The 20707-nt window shown below is 39.1% G+C and overlaps 1 protein-coding gene across 5 annotated transcripts in view; it reads right to left on the reverse strand.

The window, feature by feature from the left end:
• Window positions 1-3564: 3564 nt before the first annotated feature.
• sun1b (Sad1 and UNC84 domain containing 1b) overlaps window positions 3565-20707 on the reverse strand; it is a 49384-nt gene continuing 32241 nt past the window's right edge. For 4 of the 5 annotated variants that reach the window (XM_051716216.1, XM_051716213.1, XM_051716217.1 and 1 more), the window contains 15 exons: window positions 19614-19721; window positions 19345-19443; window positions 18414-18507; window positions 18231-18289; window positions 17675-17874; window positions 14110-14370; window positions 13756-13848; window positions 13513-13556; window positions 13255-13399; window positions 11879-12139; window positions 11521-11605; window positions 11301-11416; window positions 10955-11122; window positions 10712-10804; window positions 3565-9143 (listed from right to left, as the gene is read on the reverse strand). In XM_051716216.1, coding sequence (XP_051572176.1) covers window positions 9027-9143; window positions 10712-10804; window positions 10955-11122; window positions 11301-11416; window positions 11521-11605; window positions 11879-12139; window positions 13255-13399; window positions 13513-13556; window positions 13756-13848; window positions 14110-14370; window positions 17675-17874; window positions 18231-18289; window positions 18414-18507; window positions 19345-19443; window positions 19614-19721 — 1943 coding nt within the window. In that variant the 3' untranslated portion in view covers window positions 3565-9026. The remainder of the gene's footprint in view (window positions 9144-10711; window positions 10805-10954; window positions 11123-11300; window positions 11417-11520; window positions 11606-11878; window positions 12140-13254; window positions 13400-13512; window positions 13557-13755; window positions 13849-14109; window positions 14371-17674; window positions 17875-18230; window positions 18290-18413; window positions 18508-19344; window positions 19444-19613; window positions 19722-20707) is intronic. The other variant, XM_051716218.1, reaches the window with a different exon arrangement.

Raw genomic sequence — 20707 nt, forward strand, 5'->3', positions numbered from 1 at the left:
TCTTAACACTACAGTCTCATGTGCAACTTCGCACAAAATATAAATAAATGATGTGAATTTGAGAACATTGCAGGTCACAACCCACCTATCGAGCAAACACGCACATTGAGGACAACAGCAGACTGAGAGTGCTGCCCTCTAGTCGCGGTAAAGGGAACTGGAGTATTGGCTTTAGTCAGCAGCAGGTCACATGACCAATAGGAAGAGTATTTGGAATAGCATAGTAGCATTCCACTTGTAATATTTCTCCAGTATGCAACATGTAGTATAGTAGTAAGGTTTTTAGTAAGCAGGTTTTAAGCATGCAATGTTATGAATCTGTTTAGTATGCAATGCCATGAAATCTATCTATCTAAATCTATCTTTGAATCGGTATATGAATCTATCTATCCATTAATCTATATATCTCAATCTATGAATCCATCTATGAATCTATTTATCCAGCCTGATCTCACATCAAATTCGGAGTGTGCCGATTTTTCTTTAGCTGAAATCGGTATACGTTGACCGAATTTGAAAACACTGCCCCCAGAGGCTAAAGCGGTAAGTGTTTCAGAGCATATAAACAAGTGTGACATCCATTTCTATCCAGGAGAGGTTACCAGAAGCCATTTGTAAAAATAATTGTTTTCAGCTGAACAGGGTGTAAAACAGTGAAGAGAAATGCTTATTTTATTTAATTTACCCCTCCAACCAAAACCCAAATCTAACCCTAACCATTAGTAGAGACAAAATGCAACGTTAGGGATAAAAATGCAACCTCCTTATCATGCTCGTGATTGTTTAAACAAACATAATTTCCACCTTGTTTGAATGGGGATTGAACTGTGGTCTCCCATGCAACTGATGCAATGCGCTAACGGTCGTGCCATGAGGGAAAATAATTATTATTGAGCCGTTCCAAATATGCCCGTTGGGAAATAGGGCATGTCAGTGAGTTGGCATACTGTTGCCGATCTTGGGTACCGGAACGTTCAGAAACAGCATGCCGACTTCCAGTGTGATCATGTTGCTTTATCTGAATCTATATATCTCAATCTATGAATCAATCTAAATCTACCCATCTTTCTTTGAATCCATCTATGAATCTATTTATCTGAATCTATAAATCAATCTAAATCTGTCCGTCTATCTTTGAATCCATCTATGAATCTATTTATCTGACTCTATAAATCAATCTAAATCTATCCATCTGTGAATCTATCTGAATCTACCCATCCATCTATGAATCTATTTATCTGAATCTATGAATCAATCTAAATCTGTCCGTCTATCTTTGAATCCATCTATGAATCCATATATCCGAATCTATGAATCAATCTAAATCTACCCATCTATCTTTGAATCCATCTATGAATCTATTTATCTGACTCTATAAATCAATCTAAATCTATCCATCTATGAATCTATCTGAATCTACCCATCCATCTATGAATCTATTTATCTGAATCTATGAATCAATCTAAATCTGTCCGTCTATCTTTGAATCCATCTATGAATCCATATATCTGAAACTATGAATCAATCTAAATCTATCCGTCTATCTTTAAATCCATCTATGAATCCATATATCCGAATCTATGAATCAATCTAAATCTATCCGTCTATCTTTGAATCCATCTATGAATCTATTTATCTGAATCTATGAATCAATCTTTGAATCTATTTATCTGAATCTATGAATCAGTCTAAATCTATCTGTCTATTTTTTTGGGGGGGGGATTTTTCTGCTTTTTCTCCCAATTTGGAACGCCCAATTCCCAATGTGCTTTTAAGTCCTCGTGGTCGCGTAGTGATTCGCCTCAGTCCGGGTGGCGGAGGACGAATCCCAGTTGCCTCCGCGTCTGAGACAGTCAACCCGTGCATCTTATCACGTGGCTTGTTGAGCGCGTTGCCACGGAGACATAGCGCGTGTGGAGGCTTCACGCCATCCACCGCAGCAACCACGCTCAATTCACCATGCGCCCCACCGAGAACAAACCACATTATAGCGACCACGAGGAGTTTACCCCATGTGACTCTACCCTCCCTAGCAACCGGGCCAATTTGGTTGCTTACGAGACCTGGCTGGAGTCACTCAGCACGCCCTGGGATTCGAACTAGCAAACTCCAGGGGTGGTAGCCAGCGTATTTATCTGTCTATCTTTGAATCTATTTATCTGAATCTATGAATCAATTTAAATCTATCCATCTATCTTTGAATCCATCTATGAATCTATTTATCTGACTCTATGAATCAATCTAAATCTATCCGTCTATCTTTGAATCCATCTATGAATCTATTTATCTCATCTATGAATCAATCTATAGATTAATCTACAAATCTGTTTATCTGAATATATCCATCCGTCTACGAATCTATTTATCTGAATCTATGAATCAATCTAAATCTATCCATCTTTGAATCTATCCTTCTATCCATGAATCTATTTATATCGATCCATCTATGAATCTGTTTATCTGTATCTATATATCTGAATTTATGAATGAATCTAAATCTATGAATCTACCTGAATCTATCTATACATCCATGAATATGTCTATCTGAATCTATCGATCCATCTATGAATTGAGCTGAATCTATGAATCTATTTGAATTTATCCACATATCTATGATTCCATCCATCTATGAATAAATCGATATATGAATATATGAATTTGTCTGATAAAATAAATGGAAAGTCTAGCCATGATTTTTATCTCATTACATTGGACTGCCAAAAGAATAGGCTATTTGTATATAAAAGTTTAATTAAAAAGCAAATAATTATTTCTCATATGATAACTGAATGCCTCAATGAAGTGAACATGTAATGTACAGAAGTCATGTATACATTAGAATGCTACAATATAACATTCTAAAGTTCACTAAATCATTACATAATGCCTGCTATCTTTTAAAAGTAGTATGGTATGCAACAAATGTATACTGCACAGAATAGTACACTACATTATATATATATATATATATATATATATTATACTACAGTATAATTCATTTGGGCATTTTCTTGGGTGTATAACTGTAAAACAATTACTGTAATACAAATATATTTTTTAAACTTAAATCAATTTAAAGGCAGTACAACAAAAACTACCATGGTGCATAAAAACTTGTGACAATTTAGCATTCGGAAGAGATAAATTAAAACCTTTTTCACAACATACTGCATACTATACTCTTTTAAAACATACCTGTCATTAAGTGAATACTGCAGAGTATGTGCACTTGTATTCCATTCTGAATACAGCTACAGTTTTGAACTCAAAGATCTTGTCACCCAGAACAAGTTGTGACAGTACTTGCGTACTTTTGCTACAATAGTTTTCTCCTCAGAGCTTAGATGACCCGAATAACAGATTTGACAGCCCGTGTTGATAGAAGCATATATTTTGAAAAAAATAACATTAGCAAAAGGCTAAAAATGGCTTTCTGTAATAGTGATATTAAACGGGCATTAAATATTGAAATCTCTAATAAAAGTCACTTTAAATATATTTCTTAATAAATGAATATGTTTATTTTTTAATATAAAGTTTCTGCTTTTGACCAGTAAATTTAGGTGTTTTGAAATAATTGTTTATTAAGGTAGAAATGTGCATCACTTTTGCAACCATCACATACAAAATGTGCTTAAAAATGTTTCGGCCTTACAGGGACGAGCTAGACTGCAGTCCTCCAAACAGCAATAAGGAGACACGGAGCAGATATTGCTATATCATTGGCTACTTTTTGGCCAGTTGCTTGCTAGTGGACAGGAAAAAAACACCTTATTAAACACTAAACATGTCTCTGTTGTCTGCCTATAGCAGATTTTGACATGTGAACAGTTCAGAAATTAAAACACTGGGCCAAACTTAAAGCAGTTAACAAGTACAGTGGCAAGAATAAGTATGTGAACCCTTTGGAATTAGCTGGTTTTCTGTATTAATTGGTCATAAAATGTGATCTCATCTTTATCAATGTATTGACAAACACAATGTGCTTAACCTATCAACACACAATTATAATCTTCAGTCTATCTATCTGTAACGGTCCGTCCATCTGTCTGTCTGTGTAACGGTCTGTGTAACGGTCCGTCCGTCTATCTGTCTGTGTAACGGTCCGTCCGTCTATCTGTCTGTGTAACGGTCCGTCTGCGTATCTGTGTAACGGTCCGTCTGCGCATCTATCTGTGTAACGGTCCGTCTGCGCATCTATCTGTGTAACGGTCCGTCTGCGTATCTATCTGTGTAACGGTCCGTCTGCGTATCTATCTGTGTAACGGTCCGTCTGCGTATCTATCTGTGTAACGGTCCGTCTGCGTATCTATCTGTGTAACGGTCCGTCTGCGTATCTATCTGTGTAACGGTCCGTCTGCGTATCTATCTGTGTAACGGTCCGTCTGCGTATCTATCTGTGTAACGGTCCGTCTGTGTAACGGTCCGTCTGCGTATCTATCTGTGTAACGGTCCGTCTGTGTAACGGTCCGTCTGTGTAACGGTCCGTCTGTGTATCTATCTGTGTAACGGTCCGTCTGTGTAACGGTCCGTCTGTGTAACGGTCCGTCTGTGTAACGGTCCGTCTGTGTATCTATCTGTGTAACGTTCCGTCCGTGTAACGGTCCGTCTGTGTAACGGTCCGTCTGTGTATCTATCTGTGTAACGGTCCGTCTGTGCATCTATCTGTGTAACGGTCCGTCTGTGTAACGGTCCGTCTGCGTATCTGTGTAACGGTCCGTCTGCGTATCTATCTGTGTAACGTTCTGTCTGTGTAACGGTCCGTCTGCGTATCTATCTGTGTAACGTTCTGTCTGTGTAACAGTCTGTCTGTGTATCTATCTGTGTAACGGTCCGTCTGTGTATCTATCTGTGTAACGGTCCGTCTGTGTAACGGTCCGTCTGCGTATCTGTCTGTGTAACGGTCCGTCTGTGTAACGTTCTGTCTATCGGTCCGTCTGTCTATCTGTCTATGTAACATTCTGTCTGTGTAATGGTCTGTCCGTCTGTCTATCTGTCTGTGTAACGGTCCGTCTGCGTATCTGTCTGTGTAACGGTCCGTCTGTGTAACGTTCTGTCTATCGGTCCGTCTGTCTATCTGTCTATGTAACATTCTGTCTGTGTAACGGTCTGTCCGTCTGTCTATCTGTCTGTGTAACGGTCCGTCTGTCTATCTGTCTATGTAACGGTCCGTCTGTGTAACTGTCCGTCCGTCTGTCTATCTGTCTGTGTAACGGTCTGTCCGTCCGTGTAACGGTCTGTCCGTCCGTCTGTCTGTCTGTCCGTGTAACGGTCTGTCCGTCCGTCTGTCTGTCCGTGTAACGGTCTGTCCGTCTGTCTGTCTGTCCGTGTAACGGTCTGTCTATCTGTCTGTGTAAAGGTCTCTCTGTGTAACGTTCTGTCTGTCTATCTGTCTGTGTAACGTTCCGTCTGTGTAATGTTCTGTTTGTGTAACGGTCCGTCTGTGTATCTATCTGTGTAACGTTCTGTCTGTCTGTCTGTGTAACGGTCCGTCTGTCTATCTGTCCGTGTATTAAACATCCCATTAAACATTCACAGTGCTGTGGAAAAAGTAAGAGAACCCTTGGATTAATAACTGGTCAATCCTCCTTTGGCAGCAATAACCTTAACCAGTCATTTCCGGTAGCTGCGGATTAGACCTGCACAACGTTCTGAAGGAATTTTGGACCATTCCTCCAACTGCTTCAGCTCAGCCATATTCTTAGGATGTCTGGTGTGAACGGCTCTATTAAGGTCATTCTGCAGCATCTCTATTGGGTTAAGGTCTGGGCTCTGACTGGGCCACTCCAAAAGGTGGATTTTTTTTTGTTTGTTTTTTTGAAGCCATTCTGTAGTGGATCTACTTTGTTTAGGGTCATTGTCCTGCTTCATCACCCAACTTCTACTGAGCTTCAGCTGGCAGACAACAACCCTGACATTATCCTGCAAGATATCTTGATAAACCTGGGAATTAATTTTTCCCTCAATGATGGCAAGCGTTGCAGGCCCCGAAGCAGCCCCAATCATGATGCTTCCTCCACCATTGTGATGTTTTCATGTTGGTATGCAGTGCCCCTTTTTACACCATAAATAGTGCTGCGTGTTCTTCCCAAACAATTCAAGCTTAGTTTCATCAGTCCACAAAACATTTTCCCAGTAGTGTTGTGGAGTGTCAAGGTTGTCTTTGGCAGACTTTACGTGCGCAGCAATGTTTTTGTTGAAAAGCAGCGGCTTTCTTAGTGGTGTCCTGCCATGGACACCATGCCTGTTTAATGTTTTCCATATGGTAGACTCCTGAACAGATGTTAAACAGTTCTAATGTTTCCTTCAAGTCTTTAGCAATTTTTTTTTTTTTTTTACCTCATTGAGCATTCTGCGGTGTGCTCCGAGTCATCTTGGCTGTACAGACACTTCTAGGAAAAGCAGCCACAGTACTAAATCGTCTCCATTTATTGAAAATTATTTTTAACTGGACAGATGAATATCGAAGCTCTTCGAGATAAAACTGGAAAGGGTTACAAAATTATGCAAAGCAACAATTCTTGATCGTAGGTCTTCTTAGATCTTTGTTTTTGCGAGGCATGGTCCACATCAGCAGATGCTTCTTGTGAATAGCAAACGCAAAATGTTTGAGTGCTTTTATAAGTCAAAGAAGCTCTAACCCACACCTCCAATCTAGTTTCATTAACTGGATGACAGGTTTGCCAACTCCTGACTCCAATAAGCTTTTTTTGTTGACGTCTTTAGCCTAGGGATTCACTTTTTCCACAGCACTGTGACTGTTTAATCAGATGTTCAATAAAGACATAAGATTATAATTGTCTGTGTGTTGTTAGCTTAAGCATAGTGTTTGTCTATACTTGTTAATTTGATGAAGATGAGATCACATTTTGAGCAATTAATGCAGAAAACCAGCTAATTCCAAAGGGTTCACATACTTTTTCTTGCCACTGTATGTGAAATTCACCTTTTGATAGCCCAAGTGCACAATTATTTTAGTTTGCCATACAAACCAGACGCATTTGATGGAATAGTTCACCGAAATATGAAAATTCTGCCATTTTCACTCGACGTCAAGTCATTTCAAAACTAGAACTTCATTTTCCACGTGAAAACCAAAAGGGACACTCTAAAAATGACAAAAAAAGCACCATGAATGTAGTCCATTTACCTCGTGAACTATATTCCAAGTCTTTTAAAGCCCAACTGATACAGTATCCTCCGCCACAACTCTCAAATCTAGCTTTTTAAAAATGTTTTTGTTTTTTTTAAATATGGCACGTCGCTACACGTCACACCGAGCTTGAATAGTGGGGTGAGTAAATGATGACGGAATTAAAATGTTTTGGTGAACTTTCCCTTTAACCACTCATTTACAAAAGCTGCATTTCAGTGTTTTTAAACTGAAGCTTTAATAAGAAATCTTACAAATAACCTCAAAATTATAATTCTTTACTGGTACAATTCATAGTACTGTAGCCATTTATAACAGAAACAAAAAAGAAAACTAAAATCATATAAACAGACCGATATGCACTGAAAAGCATTTTACAAAAACACTGCACAAAGTCCTATTTCTTAACTAAATTTCTGTCAAATAAATAGTTATGAACAAATAGTATTTTACAAACTGACTCTGAGTTCGACAAAGCAGCTCTATAAATGAAGCACTGCCTTTTTAAAATTATCCAATGAATTCCATAGGACTTGTGCAACATACACGTCCTTTATCAAGTGCATCGTCTACTTTAAACAAAAACACAATAATAATGACCGCAGGGTGCACCCTGTTTTGCAAAATCAACACTGATGTAAGTCAAATCAAAATGACTAGTTACAATATGTTACATTCCTGCAGAGTATCAACACGGCACTGTGATATGTCTACTAACGAGTGACGTGTTTTGTGTCCAGTTTTGTTGAAAATCTACACAAATTAGTCCATGTGCTCACAAACAGTCCATAGAAATCCATTCCCTTCTGTCGAAATACAATTTGAATGTTCAAATTAGTGTCTCTTACAATGTATGGCTGTTATGCGTTTATTTCTAATGTACAAAAAAAAAAAAAAAAAAATGATATGAAGTGCCAGTTTGGGTGAATCTGACAAAATCACATCTAGGTCACATTTCAGGCCCCCCCCCCCCCCATGCACAGTATGACGGGAAATCATACTATGCATGAAAAAAAAAAAAATATTAAGCCTATTTTTAGGACCATTTTAGATTGTTTGCATTGTGACTGAAACAATTTTGCATAAAAAAAAAAAAAAAAAAAAAAGTGTATTCCAATAAAATAAAAATACAGTAATATAATAATGTGTATGAATTAAAGGCAGTACAAAAAAAACTATGTATAAAAACTTTACAATTTAAACCCATTCACATTACAGTAATGCAAATGACTTGAAAGTAATTTCACAATGCAAAAAAATCTAAAACAGGACTTTACTTTAAACAACACATTTTTGGGGGGGGGGGGGGTGAAATATGACGCGTCCATGGTTTTGTGAGATCCACTCGTTTAGTGGTTATAAAGGTTTAAAAACAACAACAATCCCATCTTACAGCTGGTCACCACTTTTCTTACAGACTAGTTAACATCTAGTTAAAGTGGCAGAGACCAGTGGATGAGAGTGAAAGTCTTGGCGTAACTCAATTCAAGCCACACTTTGAGACTTACATTAGTGTGGCTTGAGGATCTGAACATTTAGAAATAAAAAAAAAAAAAAAAATATACATCGAATAAGTGAAGCATGTTCTGTCTGAAGGCACAGAAACCTCTACGGATGAGAGCCAATGAGGACAGGAGCCAAATGCGCAGAATCAGTGCAAGAACAAGGAAGTGTGAAAGGAATAAGTGGAAATCCTTAGCGTAAATTCAATGCTCTTTCCTGCTGTGCTCCTCGTAACTCTGTTTCGGCCATCATATCCTATTAAAGTTTTAAAAATGTAGCTCATAAGTCCAGTTTCTCTGTGCCGCATCTTAGTCCAAGCATTTCCTCTATGTACATAAAGGGATATATAATAATGTAAAGTGGGGCCTGATTACTGAGTGTGTGGATTGCCGTGAACTCTGAAGCGGTACAGGCAGGTGTATTCAGGATGACCCCAGTTGGACAGAACTCTCATCTCGATGATCTGAAATGCCTTGTCATTCTTTTCCTGGAAGAAAGAAAAAAAAAAAAAAAAAAAAAATCAATGGGTTCAGTCTCTCTACCTACTGTAAAAACTATTAAGTATAAAAACATACAATTCCAATAGCCCTGTTTTTAAGAGGACATTAGCCTATATTACTCATTAAGTTTGGTTTTCTGGGAACAAAACTTATTTTTTATAATCTTGATATAAATGTAATAACTCCTGATAGCTCAAGGCAATCTTGAGAAAATGAGGCAGTGATATAATATTGCATGGTTGGTCGCAATAATTATTTCTGCAATTCTGTTTGATGCTGCTAGTGATGAAATTTCACAGTTCATCCAGATTTGGCACTATAAATGGTGTTCTTAAACAAAATGTGCTTGCATCAAAACTTCAGAGGATTTTTCCAATATCCAATTAGTGTTCAAAAGCCTCTCCAAACAAAATAAAACATAATAATATAAGAACTAATTACACATGCAGATAAAACAACGACTAAAAGGTATGCTCTCTCTCCAAAGCATGCAGGCATGAGTAATGAGATCTCATTCAGTTCCATTCTGTGTCATTTGAGCCATCATTGAGTCTGTCACCATCTAGTGGTGGCCATATGTAATTACAGTGAACGATCTTCTCTGCTCATATTTGGATGACTTCCACCTCTGGTTGCAGCCATCTGAATCCTAATATGATTGGTTTAGCATTCCATGATGCTGGACAACATACTACATACTTTCCGATAAAGTCATCTGATCCAGGAAAGCTAACGTGTTTTTAGCCAGATAGCACATTATGTGCTGTGTGCACATTGTGCTTTGTGTGGATTATCTAATGATCAATGCGTCTGATTATGTTGTGTGTGGGCTCGTTTTAAAGATAATCACCTCCTCTAAGTAATGGTATGCGATATTTTATGTTCCATTTATTTTTAGTGAAGTTATAAGTGAAAACGTGACATATTAGCAACATCTGTTTACATGTAACTTGTATGTCAAAAATATATACTTAGCTATTACTCGCTATATTTTTGTCTGCGAGTAAAACAGATAGGCTGGTTGTATTCTACTCTTTGAGAGCTTTCCAACGACATATGACACATGGCTTTTTGATCAGTTCCCTGATTACAATAAAATGTGCAGTGCAAAACTATTATCAAAACAGAACACATCTGCTTTGTCTGCAAGTTTCAAAGCATTTGTTCAGTTCTGTTCATAATGCCTACATGGATTGTAAAATACAGCTAAGCTTTAAAACAATACCCATTTTTTGTTGGTCAAGGCAGTAGTTATTAATATTTTGATAATTATTTTTTCTCGGCAGGCCCATCCGAGCTTAAAGGCTAAATTGCCTATTGTTTTTAAAATTGATTTATAGAATTTTACTTCAAGGAAATTTTCTTTCCTTAATGTGATGGCCAAAGACAGAGACTACAAGAGTCCAAATTGAAAGAAATCCCAGATACAGTTTATTTTATATATGAACTCCAAAAAGTAGCTATCAACAGCTATTAATCAGTGAAACTGATATATCGGAGACCTCTATTCTACAACCACACATTCTGTATAATATAATACATGCATATATTTTACCATGACTGGGAACATCTGCAATGACTCTCCATCTTCTTCATAGGTGTAGTCACCCAGAAGTTTCCCTTCATCCTGGTATTCATCATCCAATCCCTGCAAAGATGGCAAAACTTAACATGCACCATAACATACGGGGCTATAAAGATCTGAAAACAACATTCAGATAAATTCAGATAGTGCATCTAGATAAATGCCTAAATTTTGCCTCTAGAGACTGTAAGAGTTGTGAGTGTATGATCTTACGTGGACAGTGAATCGGCGCGGTGCGCTGCTGATGTTTCCGGATGGAGAGAGTGATTTGGAAATATGTTCCAGACAGAAGGCAGTAGGGAGCACACTCAAAGAGAGCCTGATCACCAGGTAACCTTGGGAGCCTTTAAACGCCCAGCAGTTGCCTGGGTACATGTCCGGCTACAGGGCAGACAGAAATTCACATCATATATCTTGTTTACTTGTTACATGATTTTTTTGGGTTGAAATTCCAATTCCGAGTTTGGATATCAGGTTGTAAGATTACAGAGAAACATACTCTTAATGCATGATTGAAATTCATCAAATAAGGTGTACTGTGTGAACTCAATGTCTTTACCTGGATGACAACTCGTGGCGACTGTGAGAAATACCACAGTGGAAGTCCAAACAGGCTCATCAAAGCTGTTTTTGTTTCGTACGTTTCAGAACAGCGTGTGCTGAGAATACTGCCACCTGCACAAAAATCACTCGTAAATGTCTTCATAAATCAATGCATACATTTCTCTAAAGGACTAATGATGTTCTATAGAACACACACGTGGACCAGGTCTGCTCACCTCCAGACTCCAAAGCGTAGTCCACCTGTCCTGTGCGATCCTCCGAATACAGCTTCAAAGCACGCTGGACAATCAGCTGGACTTGCTGAGAGATTGGGGAGGGAAATGTCAAGTATCATAAACACTCAGGCTGAAACTCAAAATTACTTCTAGCTACAACAAAAACAATGAACTAAGCTGGCACTGTGCTAGAGTTTGTAAGGATTATTGCAATGTGAACTCCAAAAACACAGATCCACCAGAAATGGTGCTTCTGGGATACTATTTTAAACGTACTATGATTAGCAATGCACTTATCGTAAAACTATAATGAACTGTGATAAAGTATGTGGACTCTAGGAAAGAAATGTCCCTGTACCTCCTCTGACAACCCAGCAGCCCCTGTGGTGTGGGCGACTGTCTCAGTGACAGTTTGAGCATAGGACTGTTTGCTCTCCTGCAGCTGAACGGACAGGTTTCCCAGAATGCTGCGCTCCAGGGATGTGAGCATTGCGGTGAGGTCAGAGGAGCGAGTGTACTGAGAGGCCAGCCACGGCATCAGAGGCTCTGGGATCTCCGCTTCACCTCGGTTTCGACCGTAAAACAGAGCGTACAGTTCATCCCTCACCTGTGCTGACACCTGGAGAAGATATCAGAAGAGAAGTATGAAGCTGGTAATGGACGTTATGAAATATGTAGTGGTTAAGGGACTAAGCCAGTAACCAAAAGGTTGTAGGTTTAAAATCCCACAATAAGCCAATTAAAACCATTAGTATGGTTAACATACCTCCCCCCCCAGTCAAAATACAATATATAGTACTGTAACTATAGTGTTTGTGTAGTGGATAAAAATAAAGAAATAAATAAAACACTAGACTAAATGAAACTAAACTAAACAATTTGACTAAAAACTAAATCAAAGCTGAACAAAACTAAATCAAAATGTAATAAAACTAATTGAAACGATTATGATATAAAACGAAACCAAAGAAAATTAATGCAAAACCAAAAAAAAAAAAAAATGGCATGGCAGAAACTAAACTATACTAAACAAAACCAAATAAACTTAACAATACCAAACGAAACTAGACAGCACAGAACTAAATGAAGCTAAACAAAACTAGATGAAACTTCATGGCACAGGATTAAAAAACTAAACAAAACCAAATGCAACTAAACAAAACAAAAACCAACCGAAATTAAACTAAACTTAAAACTACACAGTACCGGGGGCCTGGGTAGCTTAGCGAGTAAAGACGCTGACTATCACCCCTGGTGTCACGAGTTTGAATCCAGGGTGTGCTGAGTGACTCCAGTCGGTTCTCCTAAGCAACCAAATTGGCCCGGTTGCTAGGGAGGGTAGAGTCACATGGGGTAACCTCCTCGTGGTCGCTATGATGTGGTTCTCGCTCTCAGTGGGACGTGTGGCGAGTTGTGCGTGGATGCCGCAGAGAATAGTGCGAAGCCTCCACAAGCGCTATGTCTCCGCGGTAACACGCTCAACAAGCCACGTGATAAGATGCGTGGATTGACGGTCTCAGACGCAGAGGCAACTGAGATTCGTCCTCCACCACCCGGATTGAGGCAAGACACTACGCCACCACGAGGACTTAGAGCGCATTGGGAATTGGCAATTCCCAAATTGGGGAGACGAAACTAAATGGCTCAGAACTAAATGCAACTGAAAGAACGCAAACAGAATTAACTACACACTATCTACTTTATATCAAGACCCTGCATATGAACAAAACTCACAGTTTCATGTATGGTGTCGAATCTGTCACATTTCCCCTGACATCCCATCAGCCCTTGTAAGTCTTCTCTGATGCGCCCAAGCTCAGCTTCAAACCTCTGAACCTCAGAGAGCAAAACATCATGCTTCTCTTGAGACACTCCAACACTACAGAGTAGACACACCACAGTATTAACACAGCAACTGGGATTATATATAAAAAAAAAGAAAAACATTAGCTGTTTTAAAGGAAGGTGATTTTACAAAAGGAATCTCTCTACCTGACATGGGCTGGTAGAGGAATCTGCTGTTTATTATGGATTTCCTTTGATAAGGAACAAAAAAAAAAAAAAATACAATTAGCCAGAATTAAATGAACGAGTATGACCAATCTTTACCATAAACTTTTGCATACAGCTGGTCATGAAAAAAAAAAAATTCAGATTAACATGTAAAAGATCCATTTATTGCATTATGCCTGCTAAGGATGTGCTGTAAGTCATTAGAGAGTGTGTGTGTTGTACCTCTGTTCTAGAGTTCAGGTTCTGCAGCAGGAGTTCCAGCTCAGTTAGTCGAGATTCTAGAACTGTCTGATGCTGAACATGCCGTTTCTCCGTCTGAAACACACAGAGCAAATAAAACTAAGAAGATTAGTCAAAATAAAATCAAAACTTGCTTTATTTACTTTTAATGCTCTTGTGAACAAACATCAGATTCAACTCATTCAGGTATTCAAACATTTTGAGAACGACAAATATTCCACATGCGACTGTGGCATCTCAAGCAAAACAACTCTTATTTTATGCTTTGGGGTTTGGCTCAGTTGGCTTAGACTTGGTTTGAACAGGCTTTAAGATGTCATTAGTAAGCAGGCTCACCTCTGCCCTGCTGGACACCTCTCTCTCCATCTCCCCCTTTATCTCAGTGAATTTGGGTTCGAGCAGGTGTGAAACCCAGAGGCTGAGAGTTTCTCTGTCTGTTTGAGTTTTTATCTGCTCCTGAAGAGCTTGAACCAAACCCAAAGCCTCCTGATGATGCTGTTTTGCTTTCAGCTCCCCCTTCTGGACACTCTCCCATAACACCGCCATTCGCTCCTCCAGCAGAGCCAAACGTTCGCTGTATATAGACTCTGATGCAGGCTGAAAGAGTTAAGGTATATATTTGAAAGGCTATATTCATTTTTATGCAACAAAACACCTGCAATACATAGTTTTAGGTTACTTGGTAATTCTGTATGACACTAAATGCTCACTACATCCCAAAATGAAGAAAAACAAAACAAAACAAAACACTTGAATTCAAATCTGACAGTTCAGACTAGTTGAGTTTCATCAACACATTTTTATGCAAATTCTGGAGATGTCGCATAAAAATTATGGATTGAAACAATCAAGCAAATAAAATCTCCAAAATGTGCAAAAAATTGTATGCTTGCTTGAGGTGGATACATTTATTCATTCTATAAGACATGCACATAACCAACAATGGAAACAAATGTATTTTTGCAATATTCTGATTTTGAGCAAACATGCAGTTTTGAAAAATCTTTATTCAAATGTTGCTTAAAAAAAAAAAAAAAAAAACACACACACACAGACACCAAAACATTATGACCACCTGCCTAATATGCTGTTGGTCCTCCAAGTGCCACCAAAACAGCACCGACCCGCTGAGGCATGGATTCTACAAGACCCCTGAAGGTGTACTGTGGTATCTGGCACCGAGACATTAGCAGCAGATCCTTGAAGTCCTGTAAGCTGCAAAGTGAAGCTGCCATGGATCTGACTTGTTGGTACAGCACATCCCACAGATGCTCTATCAGATTGAGACCTGGGGAATTTGGAGGCCAGGGCACCACCTTGAACTCTTCATCATGTTCCTCAAACCATTCCCGAACAATGCGAGTAGTGTGGCAGGGAATACCATTGCCATGAAGGGGTGTACCTGGTCTGCAACGATGTTTAAGTAGGTGGCACATGTCAAATTGGCATCCACATGAATGGCTGGACCCAGGGTTTCCCAGCAGAACATTGCCCAGAGCATCACTCCCTCTACCAGGTTGTCATCTTCCAACAGTAGTACCTGGTGCCATTACTACCCCACGTAAACGGCACACATGAACACGGCCGTCCACTTGATGTAAAAGAAAACAGGACTCATTGGACCAGGCAACCTTCTTCCACTGCTCCAAGGTCCAGTTCCAATGCTCATGTGCCCATTGTAGGCGCTTTCGACGGTGGATGGGGGTCATCATGGGCTCATACATTTCCGTATGTATGTTTTTTTATTCTTTTATCGTTTCATTTGTGTGAAGGCATATGCACATGTATATCATGTATAAGCACTTTGTAAACACTGATGCTACAGTGCATTCAGAAAGTATTCAGACCCCTTAATTTTTTTCACATTTTGTTATGTTGCAGCCTTATACTAAAATACTTCATAATTTTTTTACACATCAATCTACACTCCATAACCCATAATGACAAAACAAATATATATTTTTTTTATAACTTTGGAAATTATATATATATATATATATATATATATATATATATATATATAGAAACCCTGAAATATCACATTGACATGTATTCAGATCCTTAACTCCGTATTAGTTGAAGCCCCTTTAGCAGTGATTAAAGCCTCAAGTCTTTTTGGGTATGATGTGACAAGCATTGCACACCTGGATTTGGGGATTTTCTGCCTTTCTTCTCTGCAGATCCTCTCAAGCTCTGTTAGGTTGGATGGGGACCGTCGGTGGACAGCCATTTTCAGGTCTCTCCAGAGACATTTGATTGGGTTCATTGGCTCTGGATGGGCCACTCAAGGACATTCACAGAGTTGTCCCTAAGCCACTCTTGCATTGTCTTGAATGTGTGCTTAGGGTCATTGTCCTGTTGGAAGGTGAACCTATGGGCCAGTCTGAGGTCCTGTGTGCTCAGGACCAGGTTTTCATTGAGGATATCTCTGTATTTTGTTGCTTTCAGCTTTCCTTCAACCCTGACCAGTCCCACTGAAAAACACCCCCACGGCATGATGCTACCACCACCATGCTTCACCGTTGAGATGGTATTGTGCAGGTGTTGAGTGGTGTCTGGTTTCCTCCAGACATGACGCTTGGAATTGAGGCCAAACAGTTCAATCTTCGTTCATCAGACTAGAGAATCTTGTTTCTCACACTCTGAGTCCTTTAGGTGTATTTTATGTGTCTTGCACTGAAGAGGCTTCCGTCGTGCCACTCTGCCATAAAGCCCAGATCGGTGGAGTGTTGCATTAATGGTTGTCCTTCTGCAAGTTTCTCCCATCTCCACACAAGATCTCTGGAGCTCAACCAGAGTGCCCATCGGGTTCTTGGTCACCACTCTAACCATGCGGCCAGCTCTAGGAAGAGTCCTGGTTGTTCCAAACTTCTTCCATTTAAGAATTATGGAGGCCACTGTGCTCTTGGGATGCTTCAATGCAGCTGAAATTATTTTGTAGCCTTCCCCAGATCTATGCCTCGACACAATCCTGTCTCTGAGCTCTGCAAGCAGTTCCTTTTGAACTTACGGCATGATTTTTGCTCCGATATGCATTTTCAGCTGTGACACCTTATATAGACAGGTGTATGCCTTTCCAAATCATGTCCAATCAATTGAATTTGCCACAGGTGGACTCCAGTCAAAGTGCAGACACATCTCAAAGATGATCCGGAGAAATGTGATGCACCCAAGCTAAATTTCAAGTGTCATAGCAAAGAGTCTGAATACTTATGTCAATGTGATATCAGTTTTTTATTTTTAATACATTTGCAAAGTTATCAAAAATCTGTTTTTTGCGTCATCATTATGGGGTATGTGACTGATAGACTGATGTGAAAAAAAAAAAAAAATTAAGGGTTCTGAATGCACTGTACATAAATAAAGCTTTACTTAATTAGTCTGACCGGTCTGCAGCTACGCAGCCCCATATGCAGCAGGGTGCGATGCACTGAGTGTTGTTACACATTCCTCCTGTAACCACCATTAAAATTTCCATGACTTGTGCCACTGTAGACCTTCTATCAGTTCGGACCAGACGGGATAGCCATTGTTGCCCTCGCGTATCGATGAGCCTTGGGAGCCCAACACCCTGTCGCCACCCAAGCCTGGACATTTCAGAGATGCTCTGACCCAGTCATCTGGCCATAACAATTTGGCCCTTGTCAAAGTCGCTCAGGTCTTTACTCCTGCCCATTTCTCCTGCATTCAACATGTTGACTACGAGAAATGATTGTTTGCTTACCATCTAATCTACCCAGACCTTGACATGTGGCATTGTTAGGAGATGATCAACGCTATTTGCTTCACCTGTGAGTGGTCGTAATGTTTTGGCTCAGTGTAATTTCGGGCATCAGTGTGATCAAAGCCTTAGAAAACTCATTTTGATTTAGTTCAATACTGATTGGAGATAATTCTTTACCTGTGAGATGGCTGTAGGTGGGATGTGTTGCTCTTTAACGAGTTGTTCTGTCATCAATGAGGGTAGTGCAGGTAAAGAGGGCAAGGAAGGAAGAGAAGGGAGAGCAGGAATTGATGTTATAGAGGTGACCAGTGTCTTCCATTCTGTGATGTTTACAGATGGAAGGCAGGACAGAATACTCGGACTGAGGTACCATAATCCTGCAAACAAAGAGAAGAGGCAAAATACTGAGACTGATTCTCCAAAAAAAAAAATATGAGTTAATGTGTTTGTGGGCTATTCATTCTGAAATCATGATATACACCTGCATTTGACATTCAAGAGTGTATCTTAAGATATTAGAGAGAGAGAGAGAGAGAGAGAGAGAGAGAGAGAGAGGATTTGACTAATAGAGAGAGACAAGAGAATGTGCATGCTTGTGCATTCTTAGATAGGTGTGGAAGTAATCAAGAGAATGAGCAAAAGCATGCATGGGCAAAATATGGAACAAGTGTGGCTGTTAATCAGTGTCAGATTTTTCTTAACGTCAGCACTATTGACAGATTTAAAAACTTACCAAACAGCAGAAGGAAGGGTAGAAGAAACAAAAGTAGCTTCAGTAGTTTGGGCAAACACCTGAAAAATCAGAATTTGCTTAACGTGAGCGCACAATTTAGGCATCCTGACCACATCACATGATAACAGTGATTCAAATAGAGAGCCAAAACCAACAGTTAAAGGAAAAGCTTCAAAGACTTACCTGGTGAGGAGAAAAACGTTGAGAAGAGACATGAGAGCTACCAGCTGATACCATCCTGTTCCCAGCCACCAAAAGGCACCGGTTGCTGCTTTCCCTGTTCAGAACACATGTGTAAGAGGAAAAGAGGAATTTAAATGGAGAAACAATGTCATTTGAGTGGTGTTAGGAATAAAGTGTGAATTCTGCATATGGAAGACCAGCAGTGCAACTTCTACATATTGAAGACTATTAGTGCCAAAAAATAAAAATGTTTTTTTGAAGGAATCATGTTTTTTTTTTTTTTTTGGCAAATATATATAGCCTTTTTCCCGAACATTTCACTGGCATCCATGCTACAACAAAAGGAGGCATGTCTTAAAATACCAATCAAAGGTTTATTAGTTGTTTCCATGTGATGACTAATGACATTTAACTGGACTGAGACATTTTCAAAAGTAATTGAAAATGATTTTGTTTTGTAACATTTAACTACATTTGTAAACATGATCATTTAATCATTTTAAATGTCTATTTGTCAATAAGATTTCATTAAAACGATAATTGATTCCTTCATTTTATTTTTAAGTGGCCTTTCTAGTCTTCCATACTACAAGACTAATTTATAGGTATAAATGGTGTCGGGAAAAGAATCGTTAGTCCCAAGAATCAGAAAGAAATAGACGTACTCGGACCACCAGAGCTAAAAGTTTGGAAAGGAAACATACAACAGACGTTCCTTGATTGCTGGTGGAAAAAAAAAATTCAGACTTGAGAAATGAGTGGAGCGGGTTCATTGGGCTTGAAAGAAGTGATGAAATCAATGATGGTGAAAGTGTAATGAGACAGCTTGCACCCGTGCACGTTGACTGTTTAACACACTGACATTAAGAGGAGGAAATGAGAGAGAAAGACAGGCATGCTCTATAACAGTAAACGACGGGAATATATAAACCTGGAGACAACACAGCCAACCACAGAAGGGACTTCAGTTTCCGAGTCACAAACGCAGCTGCTGAACCAAACCCTTGGCAAACCTGCAGCAGACCGTAACCTGAGTGTGTACCATCGGGGTAAAAAGTCCAAAACAGAACAATCAGTGAACACCCAGCTATAGAAGTTTAAGTATAAAAGATTCATAGTTTAGTAATCTGACCAAGTCTTTCTTGGAACAAAATATCTTTAGCTGCATAAAAGATGAGTAAAGATCTGAAGGTATTTAACCTGTGTAAGAAACAAGGGCCCACAGTGCTGTGAATATGCGGCAGATGTAGGAAATGTGTTTGTGTTCTGTGTGTATTTCCACGTGCTGCTTCCCTTTACAGTCATCACCTGTGAATCAGCAGGTATGACAGCATGAATATCGTTTGTTTTTTTTTTTTTAGCACATATGCACTGTGAGAAATCACATCAAAATGAATGAAGACTAGAACATAACATTTACAAATTTTCAAAATACAGTATAAGTGAAAACTGCATTCACAAGAATTTGAAGTGTCATTTTTGAATTTCCTGCCTTTTTTTATCACCACAAACATACAAAATTATATATAATTATAATTACTATATAATACAGAGTGGGGTTTGAGACCACTAGTCACAATGTTTTTATTCTGCATTTTTCAAATTTAATACAAATAATATATATATATATATATATATATATATATATATATAAAAAAAAAAAAAAAAAAACACAATTCACGACATTTAATCGTACAAAACATTCCCCGTCTTAGGTCAGTTTGGATCCTTACTTTATTTTAAGAATGTGAAATGTCAGAATAATAGTAGAGAGAATGATTTATTTCAGCTTTTATTTCGTTCATCACATTCCCAGTGGGTCAGAAGTTTACATACACTTTGTTAGTATTTGGTAGCATTGCCTTTAAATTGTTTAACTTGGGACAAACGTTTTGGGTAGCCTTCCACAAGCTTCTCATAATAAGTTGCTGGAATTTTGGCCCATTCCTCCAGACAGAACTGGTGTAACTGAGTCAGGTTTGTAGGCCTCCTTGCAAGCACGCACTTTTTCAGTTCTGCCCACAAATTTTCTATCAGATTGAGGTCAGGGCTTTGTGATGGCCACTCCAATACCTTGACTTTGTAGTCCTTAAGCCATTTTGCCACAACTTGAGGTATGCTTGGGGTCATTGTCCATTTGGAAGACCCATTTGCGACCGAGCTTTAACTTCCTGGCTGATGTCTTGAGATGTTGCTTCAATATACCCACATAATTTTCTTTCCTCATGATGCCATCTATTTTGTGAAGTGCACCAGTCCCTCCTGCAGCAAAGAGCCCCCACAACATGATGCTG

This window comes from Myxocyprinus asiaticus, chromosome 14 (assembly GCF_019703515.2).
Source record: "Myxocyprinus asiaticus isolate MX2 ecotype Aquarium Trade chromosome 14, UBuf_Myxa_2, whole genome shotgun sequence".
Lineage (NCBI taxonomy): Eukaryota > Metazoa > Chordata > Actinopteri > Cypriniformes > Catostomidae > Myxocyprinus > Myxocyprinus asiaticus.